At 35.1% G+C, this 21,535-nt stretch overlaps 2 protein-coding genes across 3 annotated transcripts in view; both read right to left on the reverse strand.

Moving 5' to 3' along the window:
* Positions 1 to 2,564, reverse strand: part of LOC144440915 (neuronal cell adhesion molecule-like) — an 81,895-nt gene extending 79,331 nt beyond the window's left edge. Inside the window, exon 1 of one of the 2 annotated variants that reach the window (XM_078130376.1) lies at positions 2,453 to 2,564. The gene's annotated coding sequence lies outside the window, so the exon portion shown is untranslated. The remainder of the gene's footprint in view (positions 1 to 2,452) is intronic. The other variant, XM_078130384.1, reaches the window with a different exon arrangement.
* Positions 2,565 to 6,816: 4,252 nt separating this feature from the next.
* LOC144453757 (calcium-independent phospholipase A2-gamma-like) lies at positions 6,817 to 20,416 on the reverse strand. The gene is made up of 8 exons (XM_078145103.1): positions 20,250 to 20,416; positions 17,594 to 19,019; positions 16,494 to 16,645; positions 16,017 to 16,283; positions 15,127 to 15,187; positions 14,389 to 14,580; positions 12,748 to 12,946; positions 6,817 to 11,843 (listed from the first exon to the last, which is right to left on the reverse strand). Exons 2-8 carry the CDS (start codon positions 18,932 to 18,934, stop codon positions 11,590 to 11,592), a joined length of 2,466 nt encoding a protein of 821 aa, XP_078001229.1. The 5' UTR covers positions 18,935 to 19,019; positions 20,250 to 20,416; the 3' UTR covers positions 6,817 to 11,589.
* Between the last annotated feature and the right edge of the window lie 1,119 nt (positions 20,417 to 21,535).

Genomic DNA, 21,535 nt, shown 5'->3' on the forward strand with positions numbered 1-21,535 from the left:
AGTTTAACATAATTAACCAGAAGATTTTCAAATTGCATGCCAACTTCACATACCTGACCACTCTTAAAACAACTGCTCAAGGAGAGCATTATTCACTAGCTACTAAATCTCTGATAATTACTGATATCTATCTTTAGACTAAACCAAGCTGTAAGTTTCTAATTTTGGGATTAGAAGAGGAAATTTGGCTGCTTGTAAAAGAAAACAAGAAATATAACTAAAAAGTTCAACTACTGTACTGATCTGTTCTAATTCTTCAACTGGTTTAGTTGTGTTGGGGGTAGGAGACTTAGCTTTCTGGTAAAATGAACACAGATACAACAACTACTGACACCAACTTTTATAAACGAACCAACAAATACATATGTTCATGCTGGTAGAAATTGTGTTTTGTGACCAATGCCATATGGTTTCAGTTAAGTCCTTTAATTAAACTAACATTATCATTAAAATATAGTCTGTTATTTATTCTATAGTTTAACTTGAACTACTGTAATAAATCAGTTCGCTGTCAAAGCCACGGAACAACTGACTTTATCAGTTTACAACTATCTCCCCCTCTACCTCTGTCTAGGCATCTCCTATTTGTTCAACAAAGAAGACAGATTAGAAGCTGCAAGTCTGTTTACCCCATACCATATTTGGTAAAAGCTCATGCCATTAAAATTGCCTACAGCCACTCAGGTAGACCACTCATAGCTTGGGCTGGGGTAAACACATTGCATCTATTGTTGTCTATCAATTTCTTTCCATACAGCTGGTTCCCACCTTTCACACTACAGGGTTTTAATTCTCAATTCATCTGAACAAAAAACACAGTCATACAATTTGAACACTGACAGGATGTGAAGGGCCACATACTACAACGCTGCTATGCACCACAGGAAAAGTACACAGATAAAAGTGACCCAATTTAAAGAGTAAAATAAAACAAAATGTAAATTGTAACTGAAAACATCATTTTCAAAACATGATGAAACTGTATTCAAAAATGTGTATTTGATTTTTTTTTAACACAATGATTCATTCATACCATGTTTGTTCATACCTATGCCTGGACAATTCTCTAAACAGTGTGCTGCATCATTGAACAATAACTTTACACTTTTTATTTAAACCTTACTGTCAAGAGATATTTTTTGATGTGGTAACAATAGATGGAGCTTTTAAAAAAAATCTACACTGTCCAATCAAACGTCATCTCTCTACAAACGACGCTATGATGAACACTAAAGCCTGATGACTCATCCCTGTGCAAATAGTCACAAATTCAATTTTCTATATTTTCCATCGTTTTTGGAAACCTTTAAAGCCCTCACTGAACAATTCCGAAATGCTGGTAATAATTTCCCTCTCTCACTAACAACCGTGCAAAAAAATGTATATGTAAAAACTAACCAAAGTGAGGAATTATAAGTTTGATTTCAAGCCTTATCAGGCCTATACAGTTATGACCATGTTCTGGCTGAAACACAAAATCAGTCATGCCCTAACATTTTGACAATTATATTTTAGTACTCTGGGCTTTGATATTCAAACACCCTCAAATTAAATAATCTATAGAAAGCAGTAAACGGGGAACATTTAAATCTTGGTTGATCATGTCGAAACCCGTGAAGCTTGCTATTATTCATGCAACAAAGGCAATGTCCTCAGCGAGGATAAGTGTGACCCACAGCGGAGGTCATCGAATTACTGATGAAAATAGCTTTTACCTTACATATTCAAAAGGTATGTCCATGGCCTTCTATCACTGTCACTCAAACAATTACAACTACGATACCGTTTAAATAATACACTTCTGTAGTAATTTCAAAATTCATGTTGTTTGAACACCTTACAAGTTAGGATACATTACTACTATTAGGTAAAACTGTTCACGCAAATGTGCGTACCCTGTACTGAGACCAAAATTTAAAAATAAACATGGGTATTCAACTCAGTCCGCTTTGCTAAAATTGGAATAATTATGTCGTGGGGTACAGTTCACCAACACGTGAAGATATCTCTACGATCTACATCTTGCCATACATGAAAGAAAATACATATAGTATGATGTACACATATTTCCTTTCGCAAACGTGTGGCCCCAACTGCCAATCTCGTATCGATATTTTCATAGAAGTACATGGTTGTCCGCACGATTATGTGTGTTTTAGAACATCGTGTATTCTATGATCATCAATGGCCCCCCATATCCATAAGGCAATTATTAACTTGTGCCCTGTGATAAAAAATATGCTGATAACATGAACCCAGACACCTGAGTTTGAACGTACATCGCCGCCATGATATGCAGTCGTGATACCTAACGGTCGACCCTTTACTTGCATTGATATTTCGATAATACTAAATTGTTCAATTAGCAGTCGTTGACGGACACATCATTTTGGTACCATTCTAGACCCCTTAATCTCTGAATCGAAAATTTTGACAAAAATGTAAAACTTACCTCGTGTGAAAAGATAACACAAATCGAAATTCGGACTGTCTGATCACCTTTTCCGGTGCAAAGCAGGGGTAACCTAATCAAGCGTCGCTCCCTCTAAGTGACATAAACCACGTGACCACATCATGAATATTAATTTAGGGGGCGTGTTTCAAGTTTTTATCACTACACAAGCGAAGGCCACCGGATGACTACTACAGTACATGTACTTTTGTTGCGTAGGATCGGAATTTGTATACCTGTGCCCAATGGTAATGAAACAAGCCCATGAACGAGTCCTGTGGGGGAAATGAAGTCATACCTTACGCGAACATGTTATTGTGTGCTAGTGTCATTAAAACAATAACAAAAGGATGTGGTTGTCGAAGGAGGTACATACACAAATTATGGAGCTATAAACTCAGTTAACTTCTATATCTATGATAAAAACCAGAAGAATTAGGCCCTAAATAAAACAAATAAAAGAAAACGTACACATTGACTGATAAATGCTTCCCCCTGGTTACTTGTGTAAGCAGTGCAAGATGCCGTTGTCATAGTAAAAAGAATATATATATATATATCAACATTGATGGAAAATTATGTTAGGATTAAAATTTAGAAAAATTATTGTCTGGCAGAGTGGAAAAATTGGTCCAAAATGGTCTCTGGGCTGTGTGAACTGCCTGCTTTTAACCAGTCAGGCTTTCCTGTTAGTCTGCCTGGCACGGCTTTTGTTCACATTTGCATTGTATATTTGAATAAAAAATGAAAAATGAAACAACAACAACAACAACAACAACAACAACAACAACAACAACAACAACATGATCCCATGTAATCCTTATTGCTTCATTGTAATATTTTAATATGCACTACATGTATGTTATTTCCAGGAAATCATCCAGACTACTATTAAAAGAAACACTTTGTAAAATCACAGTTGTAGTTTAAACTTATCAGCTCATCTTTCACAGAATACTTTAGAATATTTCCAAACTTTCTGTTCTTTTACAGTCGATACGAAACAAAAATGTTTACATAGTTGTTGATAGATTACCAGTATTGGTTTCCAAGTTTGTCTCTCCATTTTACTACAAAATAATAATATACTTTGTAAATCCATTTACAATAAATGTCATGGAAGTTATATGGCGTTAAGCCAGATCAAAATATGATGTTTACTACCAGGCAGATTGCAGTTGTTGACTGTAATGCTAAAACAGAAATGTTGGTATTAATAATATTCTGGGTAATATCTAAAACAACATGTTTTGTATTTGGTGTCAAAAAAACACATCACCATTGTGATAATACCATGTAATGTTGTGGAAGTATGTATTTTGAAACACAAAATATTTTATTGAAAATATTTGGCACAAACAAATTTGAGTGAAATGATAGCTATTCATACTTGAGCAGCAGGTGTTTTCACAGATTAAGCAATTAGAGATATTTCATAACAGACATGGATTTAAAACTGACCATAGACTCTCCCCTGTGAACTGACCAATTCAGTTATTATTCAAATCCATATGTATATATATATTGTGTCCAAATGAACAAGGTCATTTTCTGAAAATCAAAATTCAAACTTTCTTGATTCATGTTGTATCATTTCACAATTGCATTTGTGGTGTTTTCAGATCATTTCAAATATCAGTTCATAATCCTATGAATATGTGCATTCATTGAAGATTTAAATGCATGTTTTATTATTTCACTGGCAGAATTTGCAAATTTGAAAAAAAAAACACTTAAAGGGGCACAAACTGAGTTTATAAGTTTTTGGTCATTAATTTTTGCTGTCTATTTTACTATTGCAGTATTCTACTAACAGAAGACTTAGCTAGTAAGCATCACTTGCATTTGACTGTGGATCCAAACCTGGCATTAAGATTTTAACTTATAAAAGAGCCGATGACTTGATTTATTATCTGTTTAAACATGTGCAGGAATTCCCTACTATGTTGTAACTAGGCCAGTAGACAATTGTAATGGTATAGATGGCATGCATATTAGAATACTAGAATCAAGGTTACAGGTATTATGTAAGTATTTTTGCTTGAGTAAAAACCTCAGTTTGTATTACTTTTAGTGATACTTATGAATGTGTTCATGAACATAAAGTTGCTTGACTTGACATTCCTTTCAATTCATTAAAAGTTCTTAATTTAGAATAATTTGTATACCAAATGAACTATCAATGCTATAATACCCCCCCCCCCTCCAACTATAACAATGGAAAACTAATCGTAGACAATCCAGTGGGATAGACAGAAGTACCTGTGGTTTCTAAAACTGTATCAAATGTTGACTGTTATCGACAGGTTGATATTAATATTCTTATCTGTCACAGATTCTTCGGAAAATGTTGACTTAAAACATCTACCACATATAAAATAGATTTGCATATCAAATTGTCTAGACGTTATAACCCCCTCTCCCCCATAGCAATGAATAGCTGATTGCAAGCAATGTAGAGTTGAACAAAACTCTCCTTCTTATATATATATATATATATATATATATATATATATATATATATATATATATATATATATATATATATATATATATATATATATATATATATATATATATATATATATATATATATATATATATATTGAACAACAGTGACAATAACAACAATGATGACGGCGACAATATCAATGATATACAAAGGTTATCAATATTAAACAACAACATTATCAATGTATGGAGCCTGTACCCATTGCATTGGTTAGAGAGTAGTCATGCCAGAGACTGAGCAAGTCAGGATTCCATTTGAGGAAAAGGAAAATGTCACAACTGACTACAGACATTACTTCTCAGATCTGAAAGGAGGACTAGTTGTAAATGTATGTGGTGACACATTATTGGAATAAAAGACATATAAAGTGACTGACTGACTGACTGACTGACTGACTGACAAAATGTAGTATACTCACATTAAACACCACTGAATACACTGATTGCAATGAGAGTTCACACTAGGGTCTATGCATAAAGGTATCTTGTTTTCAATATAGAAATGTAGCCAAGGTCATGTATAGAAATGTAAATCAAAGCCCTCCCCCCTACGATTCAGCAAATTATCAGTGTCTATAGTTGTGGTGTTGTATATTGTATAATAACTTTTTTTTAACTCTCCTGTAAGAGTGCAAGTGAGACACCAACACCAATCACATAATTCACAATATTGAGTACGTATCGAATAGAATAGAATCTTTATTGCATCCATTAAGAAAACTACATTTCTTCATTGGATTTTCTGCAATAAGATTTTGGTGCTAATACAAACTAGTAAAGATATAAACTAGAGTAATAATAGTTAACAAAATAAGGTTTATACGAAAGTGTATCATATACTAAAGTGGTGGTAGCCTAGATTCTAAACTTTATATTATATTGATTTGGGCTATTACATGAGAATTTTGGGTAATGACCAAAATCAACTAGCATTGAATCTAGGTTATGGGGGTGGGTATAGGGTGAGTAACAGTTGGAGCATTGTGTTGTATGTAAGGGTTGTTGCATGGTATTGCATAATGTAAAGGGGGGGGGGGAGGTGACTATAGTTGTAGAATATGGTATTGCATATGTAAGAGGGTGGGGTAGGGGTGACTATAGTTGTAGAAATTATGGTGTTGCATATGTAAGAGGGTGGAGTAGGGGTGACTATAGTTGTAGAAATTATGGTGTTGCATATGTAAGAGGGTGGAGTAGGGGACTATAGTCGTAGAATAGCAATGTGTTGCATATGTAAGGGGGTGGGGTAGGGGTGACTATAGTTATAGAAATTATGGTGTTGCATATGTAAGAGGGTGGAGTAGGGGACTATAGTCATAGTATATGCAATGTGTTGCATATGTAATGTGGTGGGGTAGGGGTGACAACTCGATGATTCTCTAGGCATATACGTTAACATGGCGTATAGAATCACTATTTCTTTCCACACCACTCACTGATCAAAACCATATAGTGGTTCATTGTTTCTTTTCCACAGACTATATTTATGACTCTATGGATTAGCTTAATAGCTGGGGCAATGTGGTCTTTGCGAATAAACAAAACATTCCAATCCTTATAAATTTATCCTCACAACAGAGAATCCTATAAACAACTGTCACAATAAGGAGGCAACTTTTTCAAATAATGACGGCATATTAATAATATCATACTAAACCATTGATACAGAATTATGATATGATTTAGTAGAATGACTCCTCAATGTGTGTAATTTCTTATTTCATGCATGGTTTCCTCACATGTTGGTACATAAGTGAGGCACACAACAAGAATAAAGTACTAACACGCAATTTTTATCTACATGAAATTGCACAAGTTTATTGTCAATACTTATAATGACGAAAAACTGTCAACTGCAAATGTGATAATGAAATAAAGACTGAAGTGAAAAGAACATATAATACATATAATCAGTGTAATAACAGATATTGGATGTATATGAGGGACACTCATTTGTGCATCAACTTTCCAAGCTGTAATAATTATATAATAATTTTGGTTTTTATATATAGCGCTTTCCCACTCCGAGCTCAAAGCAAATGACAATTATTACCCCTGGCACGGATCTATAGTGGCACAACGGCCCTTTTATACTTCCTCAACTCCCAATCCATTGCAGCCTTTATAAGTACAGAGGATTGTTAAATCATTCACACTGCAATCTCTATCCTACCAGGTCCCAAATTATACAGCTGGATTGACTGAGGTACAATCGTGGTTCAAATCTTAAATTACCCAAGGACTTTGGCCATTCTAGGAAACAAACAGTCACAATGGGGCTCGAACCTGCAACCAGCAGATTCCAAGCTGGCCAATCTAACCATTCGCCCATCATGACATCACTGTTTAGATTTGTATGCAAACTTGTTTCGAAAGGTAAAGTAATTCCTTGTACATGGGTACAAAGGTTTGAGAGAGGAACACATGTATATAGATAACCAGATTTATAATACAACATCTTTCACTTCCTTAATAATTGTTACTGTAAGTGTGTGATAAAAAGCAATACAATGATTTGTATTTGGCAATGACAAAAACTGTAAGTGTGTGATAAAAACAAGAATAAACATTTGAATTTGGTAACGACAAAAACTTATATGAGTTCCATACAGAAAACACAATGGCATCAAGTTGAACTTTCGTACCAATGACTCATTATGTATAATACAAATCCATACACATCTACAAGTTTTCATTATGTGATCCCTTCCATTTATAACCATTACCCAAAATTCAGTCATATGAACTCCATCACTGTTTGAACACAAAGTCATCACAACTAGTATTCATAGCTTGCAATCAGTCTTTTCTGTCCAATACAATATTATTTCAAACTACATCTCATGTACGTAATTTACACTCTTGGTTTTTTTGAAATATTTGTCTTTTTTTTAATCAATGGTCTCAGTCTTTCAATGTTATTTTCCAACAAGTTCGTAGTATACATTACACAAGGTGCTGATTTTCAATAAATGCATTACATAATACTAAGAAGTCAAAGTGTTGACAAAACAAGTCCTCTTTAGGATGGCAACAAAACAATGATAAATGATAACAAAGTGGTCTGGTTGACTGAACACTTTCAAAACGGTATAAAGTTCTTTGGTTTTGATTTGGTGGGGAGACGTTGACATTACTATGAATTAGCCATCAAACTAACCATGACGTTGTATTGTGTCATGCAGACAACAAAGAAATTGTGTTGAATCACAAAGATATTGGTTGAGTTGATTACAGGGTCTATGTTTACTCCAATTAAGGTCTAGGGTAGATTACAAAAAACAAGCTTTTGATGTCTACCCTTGTCTAAACAATAATTATCTACCCAAAAAAGTGTGGGAACTTTTTGATTTTTGAATAAGTAAATAGCAGGTATACTTGTTGTACATGACATAAAAGAATCTAACTCATGCATTCCTTGACTGATTAAATAGACTGGGAGGATTTGGGGATTAGCAAATTGTCTCTGTGACTGTAAACAAAAGTGGTCCTGATCTGTTCATTCATAAAATAGTGAATGTAGGAGGATTATAAACCACAACATGTGTTGTCCTATGGCCAAGGCAGTAAAGTATTAGTGACTTCACTACACACAGTCACTATCAGCTGACTGGCTGGCTGAAGCTGTGACTTGAATTCACTACACTTCAGACCACTGAAGAAACTATCAGCTGGTTGGCTGGCTGAAGCTGTGACTTCCACTGCACTTATTCGTTCACTTTCTATCAAACAAGTGTAATAGTCAGTCACTGATTCAGCCAGCAAACATGGCTAAGGCAGCATAGAATCACGGCTACAGAATACAAGTGTAATAGTGTCACTGACTTAGTATGCAGTAAGTAAGAATATCGTCAACCTATATAGGAACTGAGTGGTAACAACATGGCGCCAAATCTTTGATTTGATTGATCAGTACAAAAAGTTACATTGTACCATATTTATCACCATGGTAACAACTCAATTATCTCACTATCAAGATCAATATGCATTCAATGAATTCAATATAAAGGTTTGATTTGATTAAGTTTTCCACAAAATTGCTTTATGTCACCCGAAAAAACCCTGAAATCTCAGACCTGCTTTTAAAACATAATTTTTCCTAATTATTCCTGTTAGTTGATGTTGGAGTTTCCGTGATAGCAAATATATTGCGAAAACAAATATGCTGATAAAAAAGCGTTGTTTTTTTATGTCTTTTGATTTAAAAGTTATACATCAAAATACATCACTGGAGGTCAGTTTGGTTGAAAAAATGGTTGTCAAAACAGATGCAATAAAAATGTTAAACAATTTGACAGATGACAATTCTAATAAATAAATGAATTAATAATTGCCTCTTCCAATGATGTTTGTATGGTTTTCTTGACAAGTGACAAGTCAGTATATAACTGTGTACAACTTGACAACATAGTATGTGTTTTGATTCAAAGTGCATAGCATGATTTCATACCAACACGATAACATACACGGTGTAAATATTGTCTATTGATATTGTTTTTCCATTTTCTTGTCTTGTTAAACTTTGCTTCTGCATTGTTTGCACATTCTTTTTGGTATGTAATGTTTTTGGTGAATGGTAACAGGGCCCAGGTGGAAATCAGCTTCTGTTGTTTCCTGGCTACCCTGTTCTTAAATAAATTTTACTACTACTGCTACTACTACGGTACTACACAAATTTTGTAATGGTTTTTGCAATTCTGTTCACTTTCAAGTAAATTTGTTCATTATCTACAGCTTATCACAGAAAGATAAAAAGAAACTTTTGTTGCATGAACTGACAAAAACAGTGATATGACTGGTGGCATACATTGCATCCAAATTCCCAGGGTCCTTTACCAGGGTTCCCCACCAAAAGTGTAGTGCAACATAATTGAAATCTATGCATATATTGTTACCGGATTTCCCCCTCTGTTACTATGTTCCCATATCTTAAAACATTGTTCCCATAGCTTAAAAGATTGAATATCAAAATGTTTCTGATAGGTCCCAACTCCTGTGTTAACAATTTGTATGAAAGCAATTGACATATCAGAAAACCAAAGAAAGGCGGATATTACAATTAAATATACTTGCAGGATCTAGGAAGTTGTCTGTAATGGGTAGACACTGATATCAGTGAAAACTGGCAGTAAGATGTGCCGAAAGGAAAAACACTCTCAATATTGCCACGTATTATTTCCCTATCTATTTATATACAAACTGAATACAATCTTTACAACTTGGTATTTCAGTTACATGATCTCACGATGTTTAAGATTTCAGCTGCAACATGTCCTGTAAGTCAATTAAAAGTGACATAACATCCAGTTAAAAACATTAATTCACTGGCAATATCAATGATAAATTGTGTAAGATGAGGAGGTGTCTTGGTTTGTGATTACATTATTAATAAAGGTGTCAACATGCCAGTATTTCAAGACATTGGTCACAACTTACAAATCAGTCATTTTTTTAATGTAAAAAAATTCTTACATTTTTTGAAAACTCTAATCAGCCTCTCAATAGCAAGAATACTATACATGTATAAATTGTGCGTCAGTTAAAAAAGGAAGAGACATTTCAACTCATGACTGATGTTAAGTAGTTTAATTTCACAATGCTAATTATCAGTAGTTACTAAAGTCTTGCTGTCAATTATTACACGGTATTCATTCATGTACCAGAAAATCATGCAAAATTTCTTTCTGGCAGCGATGTGTATACAAGTACAAAGCCTATAAAACTTTGTATCTGGTCTGGCCAATAAGATATTGTGAGGTTAACATGGTTATAATATCTTGTTTTCATAACTTGAAATCAAAACTATCTGTATAAATACATACTTTGAAAACTATATCACAATTAACAAATGTGTCAACTTGCAAGGCTTCATAGATAGACACAGTAGATGTAAATTACTCAACTGACTAAATACAATAATACAATCTGACCATAAACAAACTATATACATTGAATATGAACAATGGTAATTATTGCAACATAATTGTAGTTTGCAGCATGACAGCAGCACAATACAGTATAGTATGTTGCAGCATGACTGCAGCACAATAAAGTATGTTTGCAGTGACCAGCACAAAGTGTGTTTGCAGCATGACTGCAACATGATTGCAGTGCAATACAGTATGTTTGCAGCATGACTGCACCACAAGACACTATGTTTGCTGCAAGATTGCAGCACACAACACTATGTTTGCAGCATGACTGCAGCACAATAAAGTATGTTTGCAGCACAAGATAGCACATTTGCAGCATGATTTCTTGTCACTTTACATCAATACAAATCTGTATATTTCATAATACAATTGTTTGTTTACTCAATAAAACCCTTATTTACAAATTACAATTACATCAAATTGGTATTTCAGTAACCTGTGGACAGCATCTTTGAAATTTCTTTCAAAATAAATGCATGTAATTATCGAAAATGAGATAACTTAGCCATGAATAAATTAAATCTAAAACAGTGACTATTGCATTCAGTCCAAGAAAGAAAATTCTTTTTACAATATTATCATGCTTGCAATTATATTTTGATCATGTGAACTGCATTTGATGATCATGTGATGTTATTCTAACCAATCAGAGAGCCTCAAATGTTCACTCCCATTGTCATTTTTTTCCCCTGGTTATCCATAATGGATATGTTTCTTCATTTCCACCCAGTCCTTTGATAGATGGTACATGTTTTTTGTCAAACCCAATGTTTTGACAGTTTCCTCTACTTTATATGAATTTCTTCTCAGATACCTTCGTGTGTCGCGTTGTAATACTTCAATCTTTTCCACTCGGTTTTCATCCAGCATAATGTCCTCACTAAGATATGGGTTAAATCTAAAGTACGATCCTGGAACTGTGCAATCAGACACCATTGAATGAACCACTGTAACAGAATTATCAACAATATTTAGGTTGTGAAAATGAATGTTCATGGACTTTGGGTTAATATACACATGTAATACAAATGAAGTTACGAATAAAAATTTCTATTCAGTATCAAATTCTAATTTCTTTTGAAACAAATCCTGAATTTCCAACCTGGCATTATCAGGGTTTATACTATAATTGTCTCGTCTTGGATGAGACCCATTAATTGAGTTTGAGTGATACAGCTGGGATTACGATGCCTGAATATTTTTACTCTGTGAGCCAAAATTTTCATTTGTAATGTGATGTGTATTGTATGTGTACAGATAGTTATTACACTATTGGTACAAACATGATGGGCCTGACAAATTTTCAAACAGAGGATCAATTTTCATTTATATATGTATGTCTATCTCAGAATACAAATAGATGAAATCATACCCTATTTTGTTTTATGATATCACAGTACAATTGTTGCTGACTAAACTTACAAGATAAATCATTCTTACATCATCTTCATTCAAGTACAAAAGTCTGGTTTCTTCTTGCAAAAGACATTTTGGATTTGAAATCCTGATAATGGCACGTATTTATGACTACAGAGGTAAGTAAATTCATACCAAGAGATAGAAGTATTCTTAATAAACAGGATAATATATCATGATATCACTGTAAAGTGTCATCTTATGACTGTAAGATATATTGTCTTGTTTCACCCTCATTATGCCTTCTCTCAGCTGATAGATAGTATGGCATCATATAGCATATCCTACAAACTAAGCCATCTTTTAAGTTTCACTCTAATTTGAAAAGTTTCAATATTACACCTATATATGTACAGGCTACATTGGTAAAATACAAAGTGAATATTTTTATTTTCTCATCACACTCACTCACTAAGACCACCAGCCCTTCCTTACCTTCTGTATCAGTGGCACTCATAACAAGTTGCAATATTTTAGTCTTGAGACTGCTAGAGTTCTTGGTACCTGGGTCAGCTTCAGGTATGTATCTGCCTGTACCAAGTGAGACAATACACTGAACTGGTGTGGTCGGCCATAGTTGTTTGCATTCATGTAATGCTATAGCTGTGGGATTATTACACATCAACCCTCCATCCTGTCAATACAAAGGTAATTACAGTTGGCTATTGTTCTCAAAGTATAGACAAATACATATTACCTGGATGGGATGTACCAGACTGTAATTAGTGATTCCATCAGATAATTTCCCAAATACAAACATAATTTGGTAGAGTTAGCCTTTTTTGTTCATTGAGTGCTGTTGTTTCAATTTCAATTCCAGGTTTTCATTATTATTGTGTTGTGTTATCAGTTCATCCCAATAGGATCATTCTTTTGTTCAGGACCAACTTTTTCTATTACGCTGCTAGACAACTCTTATTACACCTAAATTTTACTCCTGTACCAAACAGGCAAGGACAGAAACACAGTCAGAGTTCTGGTTGTTTCTTTCTGTCTGCTTGTTCGGGTTGCTAGTCAAACAGAAATAATGAACTATAACAGGAATTTCGGTCTGTCTGCTTGTTTGGGTTGCTAGTCAATCAGAAAGAACGAATTTCAACCTCTGTCTGTTTGAAGAGACACAGGGGTAGTTCACTGCCTTTCTTTTTGTCTGCTTGTTCGGTTTGCTAATCAATCAGAAAGAATGAATTTCAACCCGAAATTTGGTCTTTCTGATTGAAAACACAAATGGGTAGCTAACTGCCTTTCTTTCTGTCTGCTTGTTCGGGTTGATTTTCAATCAGAAAGAATGAATTTCAACCCGAAATTCGATCTGTCTGTTTGGAGAGACATAGGGGTAGCTGACTGCCTTTCTTTCTGTCTGCTTGTTCGGGTTGATTCTTTGACACATTTCCAAGTATTTCTTGACTCTATCATATAACAAAGGTAGCCACTTCCTGTTGACTGGGTTTCAAACATTGTGCACAAAAGCTGAAGTCTATGTTACTTGTCAACTCAACCTAGTTCACTGCCTTTCTTTTTGTCTGCTTGTTCGGGTTGCTAATCAATCAGAAAGAATGAATTTCAACCCGAAATTTGGTCTTTCTGATTGAAAACACAAATGGGTAGCTAACTGCCTTTCTTTCTGTCTGCTTGTTCGGGTTGATTTTCAATCAGAAAGAATGAATTTCAACACGAAATTCGATCTGTCTGTTTGGAGAGACATAGGGGTAGCTGAGTGCCTTTCTTTCTGTCTGCTTGTTCGGGTTGATTCTTTGACACATATCCAAGTATTTCTTGACTGTATCATATAACAAAGGTAGCCACTTCCTGTTGACTGGGTTTCAAACATTGTGCACAAAAGCTGAAGTCTATGTTACTTGTCAACTCATCCTAAAAGCTTTCAGATTACAGATAAGCAATTTACCAAAAAAATATGGCATATGTGTTGTTGAATTAATTTCATGATGAAGCAGAAAACTGACAATGGAATTGATGTTGTAAACCATTACTGAGCATGAGACAAGACAATTGTACATATCAAACAGAAAAATTTAGTACATATTTCTAAATATATTGAATTTAATATTAGTCTACCTGGTGTACAGAACCTCCCAATTTGCACTCTTCAAAATATCCAGGTGCTGCTGTTGATGCTTGCAGTGCTTCCCATAGTTGAAATTGACATGTACCGGGATAATGTGATTGGACAGTGCTTGGAACATTGTAATTACGGAACAGATGTGGCCTCACTGTGTTTTGATTAACCAGAGTAGACAGGGCAGCAATCTGTAAAATTAGAACAGAGGCTGTAAGTACTCTTTTCTATCAAAAGCTTCTCATGTTATCTTACTTCAATGTTACAGCGCCCTCAACCATGATTAAGAGCAGCAGTTAGAGCGCCCTCTTTGAAGACTTCAGTTGTATCGGTTGTTTCTGAATTTAAGACTGTCATCATTGTTTTCCTCTTCTTTACACTAAAACATCTAATTTTCAAGTATATGGATAGTACCATTACATGAGGAAAAAGTCCAGTTAAGAATAAAATGTAAGAGGTGTACAAATTATGAAAAATATATTGGAATCCTGGTATTGAGAGAAACTGAAAGGAAACGACATTTTGTTTTAAACTAAATGATAAATGATTGTGTGACCTTTATCAGTCTGGAATTTCAACAGTCCTATCAGATTGACCTTTCACCTCCACCTGAAAAATAACATTACTAAGCAGGTGCATCAAATTGACCTTTATCGTCTGCCATTTCAACTGCTACATTACTTTGTCCATTCACGTCTATTTGATACCCAAACACAACAACAAATGTCTGGTCTTACCTTTGGGATTGATGGATCAGCTGCAGTTTCTATCAACAAATTGGTGCTTGGTTTATGATCCCTATGAAAAGTATGGGGGAAAGAATCAATGAACAGACAAAAGCAAACAAATTCCTAGACCAGAACAGTTACTAGAGGCACTATGGAATGCACTCAAATGCAATTAACACATTTTTTCATCTCAATATTTCTTTGCAATGAAAGTGAGTTTCTAGTTCATGAGTGATTTTGATCCCTACTTTTGTCCAATTGTAATAATTTCACTGCAAATTTTCCACTTCACCTTTGACCCTTGCACTCTGTGTTGGGACAGTACCTTTCTGAGTATGACCCAGCTTTTTTGGTTTCAACCGACAACCTTTGCACCTCATTTCAAAAGGGCAAGTCAGAAGTCATTGGATGAATTTTATTCTGTGGAGACTAGTCAAATTTCCACTATCACGACATGATGACCTTTGTACTTCAATCATGTTGAGGTGGTTCCTTCCTGAGTATGTCACAGCTTGCACTTTGTTGTAAAAGGGGTAAATCAGAAGTCATTGGATAATTTTGGGGTTTATAGGAATTATTCTATCGTTTCAAGCAGGTTAGTTTTAATAGTAGGCATACCAACCAAGTAATAGATAGTCAATGAGTTCGGGAGGGTTATGTGCCAATAAACGAGGGGGCATAGCCCCTGAGTTGTCTATCTTACTTATACTACGACGTGATTGGCTCAAACGGATATATAGGTCACACCCCTAAGAAAGAGTGGGTTATGGCTCTAACCAACCGAAATCAAGGCCTCTGATTGACAAAGTCGGTCTAGCCGTAGCATAAGTATTTATTAACATCTCAAAATAATCCAATGTCTGACTTATCCCTGAAATAAACACATAATTGGTCCGTACCTGAGTATATCAATCCAGGCATTTGTATCATAAAATGCGTGATTCCACACCAGTTTACCAGTACCAACTAATGCACTTTGTTTAAAGATATCTTTGGTCAGAGTATAGAACAACTGCTCACATTTATCCATTGAAACCTTTGGTATAGTTACCAAGAATGCTAGGACAGCACCTGAACTGACGGCGCACACATAGTCAAACATTTCATGCACTCGTTTACCACACTGCCGTTCAAGTTCACGTAGAATTTCTACAGCAATGATACCCCTGTTAAAACAAAACGGATAGTCCTGAATTAACAATATATATAAAACAGGCTCCCACATTTAGTAATGATTCAATGGGTCTGATGATACGAATCTCAGTTAAACTATATATGGCAAGGAAATTTTATCTCAGTTTAGCACTTTAGAATGTATGATGAACAAAATGCACCAACTTACAGCTTTGGTACAATCAATAAAATGATTTGTTTACCTTGTGCCTCCACCATCAATAGTGAGAATTCGAATTCCTCTACCCTTGACTGGCTCTGCATAGCCAACCAATGCCAGTACTTTCCTAACTTCTCCTTGTAAAACTTTATCTTTGCTGTGGAGGTGCCCCAGGAGTGGCCCTATCACACCTTGCTGTAAACAAAAACAACAACAAATTGCTAGTGTTAGAAGCTTGGTGAACACTACAATGTCTTTGTGGATGACTGGACAAAGACGTGAAATTCAAACAGTGGACCCTTGCTAAGTAGCACCTTTACTCGCCAACTTCTGATTTTAACCGAGTCATGGCTATTGTGTGGACTCCAATTTTTTTCTATTGTTCTTTTTCATTTACATTAAAAAAAAACTTGGTGATGGAAACAGTAATGGTAGTCATTGTTATAATATCTATTACTAAATGCATACCAACATGTGTGCCTTTTACTCCTGAAATGGAGCACATTTCTGTGTTGTTTCATATTAGATGTATGATTGTGAATATATAATTATCATCTTACACACTAGCAGCCCTCGATAAGTCGTGGTGTTCTGATGGACTTCATGACCTGTGACTTAGAGACTTGAGAGTCCACTGTATATCATGTATTATACCATGCATGAGCCAAGTTGAACAAAAAAATATGGAATATATACTCTGGTCGTCCTATGTTATGACAACGAATGTCTACATCAATCGTTCTACAGTGTTAAAAATATGAGTCAAAACGTTCAAAATTGCCATTATTTTCCCTGATTTTCTTTGACATTTCTGGTGCTGGTATAATTATGTTATTCTCCAATATTTTTCTTCATTCAGCTAGAAAATACTCGTGACCTAATGGTTGTCATTATGAGTCGCTAGACGAGTAGTGACAAAGGTTCCTTAGGTCACTCATATTTTCCTTGGCTGAACGAGGACAAATCATGGGGAATAACATCTACATATTACAAATATATATTAGAATCATATTATAGTTGTCTTGATGTCGTCAATTTTAACAAACAGAATGTTAAGAAACTTGTTTTATAGCAGATAAGAATTTAATGTTTGTGAATCTTGGAATCTGAAGTAAAACTTGAACTCAAAGAATTTCAGCCTACCTTTCTTGCAATATGTCTGCCATCTGGATATTTCAACAAATGTTTATATAATTCTTCAATCCTGCTTCGTCTGGAGTCTTTACTTTTAGCATTCTTGATAGTTTGAACTATTGCCTTTGTTCTGTAATCAACACTACTCTGTGAAATCACCATCTTAGAATTCACTTTTGGCTTCTTTTCCTCTTTTTTGGAGATAGGCATTGCTTTACTGAGAAGTGTCCTCACTGTGCCATTAGCCGTAACTGATTCAGTTCTGGCATTTTGTTTCGCAACAGGTTTGTGTGTTTCAAATTTATTGAGAGAATCTGTTGGTGAAAATTTGGTACTCCAGTAGGTATCAGACATGGCAGACTCAAAATCATGTTGTTCTCTGGGAAATTCAACATCTGATGAAGAGCTGCTGCTGTCCCTGTAGCGTTTCACTAATTTCTTCACATCTACCTCTATCAGTCTATTAATGGCAGGCAGAGAGTTGGCAAATGTCGCTAACATTCTGTAGACGTCCAAATTGTTCTCTTTTGTGTCTGGTTTCTTCTTTAGTTCCTCAATTTTGTCAATAAAATTCATCACTTTTATGTGGACATCTTGAAGAGACTGAGATTTACTCTCCATTTTAAAGACAATGAGTTCTTCATTTGCATGTAACATAGCATTCTCTAGGTTATGCTGTTCTCTTTCGAACACCTCTGGGGCCACTGTTTCCTTCTTGATTTGCTTTTTTTCCATTTCCTCTGAAATAGTGTTTTCTTCCTGTTCTTGTAATTTGGGAGCAGTGATTAATCTCTGTGCTAACACAAACCTAGGAAAGGAGGGTAGCTTCAGGTTTGGCAGTGATGGCAGTTTTTGCTTTGCTTCCATGACAGTTTTTATTAAATTCTCATTAGTATGGCTGACACCAGCTGCTAAATGATCAACATGACCTTTGATCTCTGACATCTTCCTTTCTCCACCTCCTCTTTCCTCATTATTGGGTCCATCTGGGATATATTTCTTTCCGACTGAAAGTGTCAGACTATGTTGCATCCCAATCAGCCACTGCCTTGCATGCAGGACTGTCTTTCTCATATTACTACTAAATTGTTTTGTTTGACTGAGTCTAAAGTTTCCAAGGTGATATCTGGATCCAGTTTTCATACCCCTCAAACTTGACTTTTTGTAGTTGACAACTTGCACTCGATGTCTTGGTCTACATAGTGTGCTTTCCTGCCTGACTTGCATTGATAGTTGTGTCTGGATTTTGTTTTGAATGTATGCAGGTAGACCAGTTTGTCCTTGTAACCAGGTCTGACTTCCTCTACAAGGAGTCAATCCACCAAGTAGGATACTATTGTAGGCAGACATTGTGTTCTCAGTCTTGTATAATAACCTGACTTCAAATACTATATATGTAATATTAATCTCTCTTCATGAAAATTTTGTCGGCATCCTGAAAAAGTGACAACACAAAATGAAATTAGTTGGTTGCAAAGTTACATAATACAAATCTGGTCTGCTGTATAATTTTAGTCAATAACTATTCTATATTACTCTAATACCGATACTCATCAACTCAATCTGTATTTATGTTTATCCAATTCATCCATCCATCCATCTGTCCATCCATCTGTCAGTCAGTCAGTCAGTCAGTCAGTCAGTCAATCAATCAATCAATAAGATTACATTCACATTAATTGGATAAATATGATGAAATAGTTCCTTTCTGATACCCCTACAATAACTATTAGCAGCATATAGTGGAGAAACAACAAATTTATTACTCATACCACACTAACTACCGACCAACCATATACCTAAAAATTAGCAATAAATGCAGGAAAATTTACATTACTACATGTACGTACAATCAAAATGCAGTGGAATTTGCATGGGCTGGGAGTTTACAAAGGCAATTCTTACTAAGCATACATTTTTTCAGATCTTTGACAGGGTAATTTATCAAAATTGGCATGCAGAATTATTGTATGTTCAAATACAAATATTTATGTTTGTTTGTAAGTTGTAAAAAAACTAGTATCACTTACATTTAAAACATAATACTATTGTTGTTGTTGTTTTTGTTTTTAAAAAAATGATTCGCCTGTTCTACGCTATATCACCACGACATGTTAAGGCATGTTATAAACACTGATATTTGGTCAGTATGTATCTCAAGCGGATCTCTGTCAGTCATCAAAAATATACGGTTGTCATAGTTTGAAAGGTATGGCGTCAATATTCAATAACATACCTATAGTCTAATATCCTGTTTGCTATACATTGAAATGTTGTGAGAATTGCGTGGGGTGCTAATTTGGGGTAAGTTAGTAAGTCCGAGTATCGATCCTGGACAAACTCAGAGTCACAAGGGTTGACAATGACGTCACCGCCATGCTGGTTTTGTTAGTAAACAACGTCATGGTGTGGTACGATGTGCCAACGCACTTTTTAGGGTATCACGTTTTCATGCATACGTTTAACAAGTATGACAGAAGACATCTCTGATTTTGAATTTTGATTCAAACATAGAGAAATATAAGGTTTCATACTTGAGTAATGGAAGCATTGATGTATATAGCAAGGCTTTTACATGTCATTTAAAAGGCGATGTGATTAATATTGAATTCGTATTCATAAAGACATAACAATAACATTACCGTAAACCGCTATGTGTACTTACGTCAAAATGGCGACAACAAGCGAGCTCAAATTCCAGAAATCATACGACCTATGTGCTTATTACATAGATATGATAGCCAAAGCGTTGTTCACACTCGAACTTGCTTCTTTCTTCGACTTTCCTTGTAAGTATTGGACACTGTAACGCTTACCAGTGAGTCACAAAAAACAAAAATAAAGGTAACGTCGGGGTGTGTCAGAGGTAACTGGCCTCTGATTGGTTAATTTTGATATCGGACGATGACGATTTAAAAATGCTCGTGTATGCTGCCCTCTATCGTCAAATAATGACATTTCAAAAAGGTCAAAGGGGATATCCACCAACATGTGACAAACGTTTACATCAACACGAGTGTGAAGCTACCATCATATTCATATTCATATTCACTTTCAAAAGTTGACCTCTACGATCAATGTGAATATGATGATAGCTTCACACGTTCATCATCAGATTCGAAGTCTTCCGAATGGGTACGAACAAGCGTTCGGCAAATCACAAATCCTTCATTGGCAGGCTGAAATCATGTGATTGTAGTTACTTTTCACTTGATTAGCGTGGATTTGCATGCTTTCTTCTTATTTTTGCCAGAGTATCCAATTTGCACCATGAATCATTGTTGTCATATAAAAAACTAATTTGGATGTTTAGTATGCCTTTCCCATATCTTTGAAAATGAAATATCAACATTTGAGTGTACAAAAAACCTGTATGAGTAATGTAATAAAATACGGCCTGGCTGGGTATGTTTTGATTTCCCGCAGTGCCGCTATCTTTGAAACCCTACTTAACACTTACACTGGTGAAATTTACGCAAAATAGTGTTGTCAAGACTACAATTACCGGGATCGGTCAACGCAATTACGGATTGTGAAAAATAATGGTCCATGACAACAATAATTCATGGTGCAAATTGGATACTCTGGCAAAAATAACGAGAGCATTCAAATCCAGGCAAATCAAGTGAAAAGTAATTACAATCACATGATTTCAACCTGCCAATGAAGGATATGTGATTTTACCGAACGCATGTTCGTACCCATTCGGAAGTACTTCGAATCTGATGATGAATGTGTAAGCTATCATCATATTCACATTGATCGTAGAGGTCAACTTTTGAAAGTGAAGATGAATATGAATATGACGGTAGCTTCACACTCGTTACATCAACACAAGAGCAAGAGAGAGAACCACACATGTACAAGTAAGTATATTCCCCGGTAGATTACGAAGTGGGTGTCGTAATTAGCTTTGACTCTCACTTTTGAAGGCAAAGCGAAGGAAACTTC

This window comes from Glandiceps talaboti, chromosome 1 (genome assembly GCF_964340395.1).
Source record: "Glandiceps talaboti chromosome 1, keGlaTala1.1, whole genome shotgun sequence".
NCBI classification, from domain to species: Eukaryota; Metazoa; Hemichordata; class Enteropneusta; family Spengelidae; genus Glandiceps; species Glandiceps talaboti.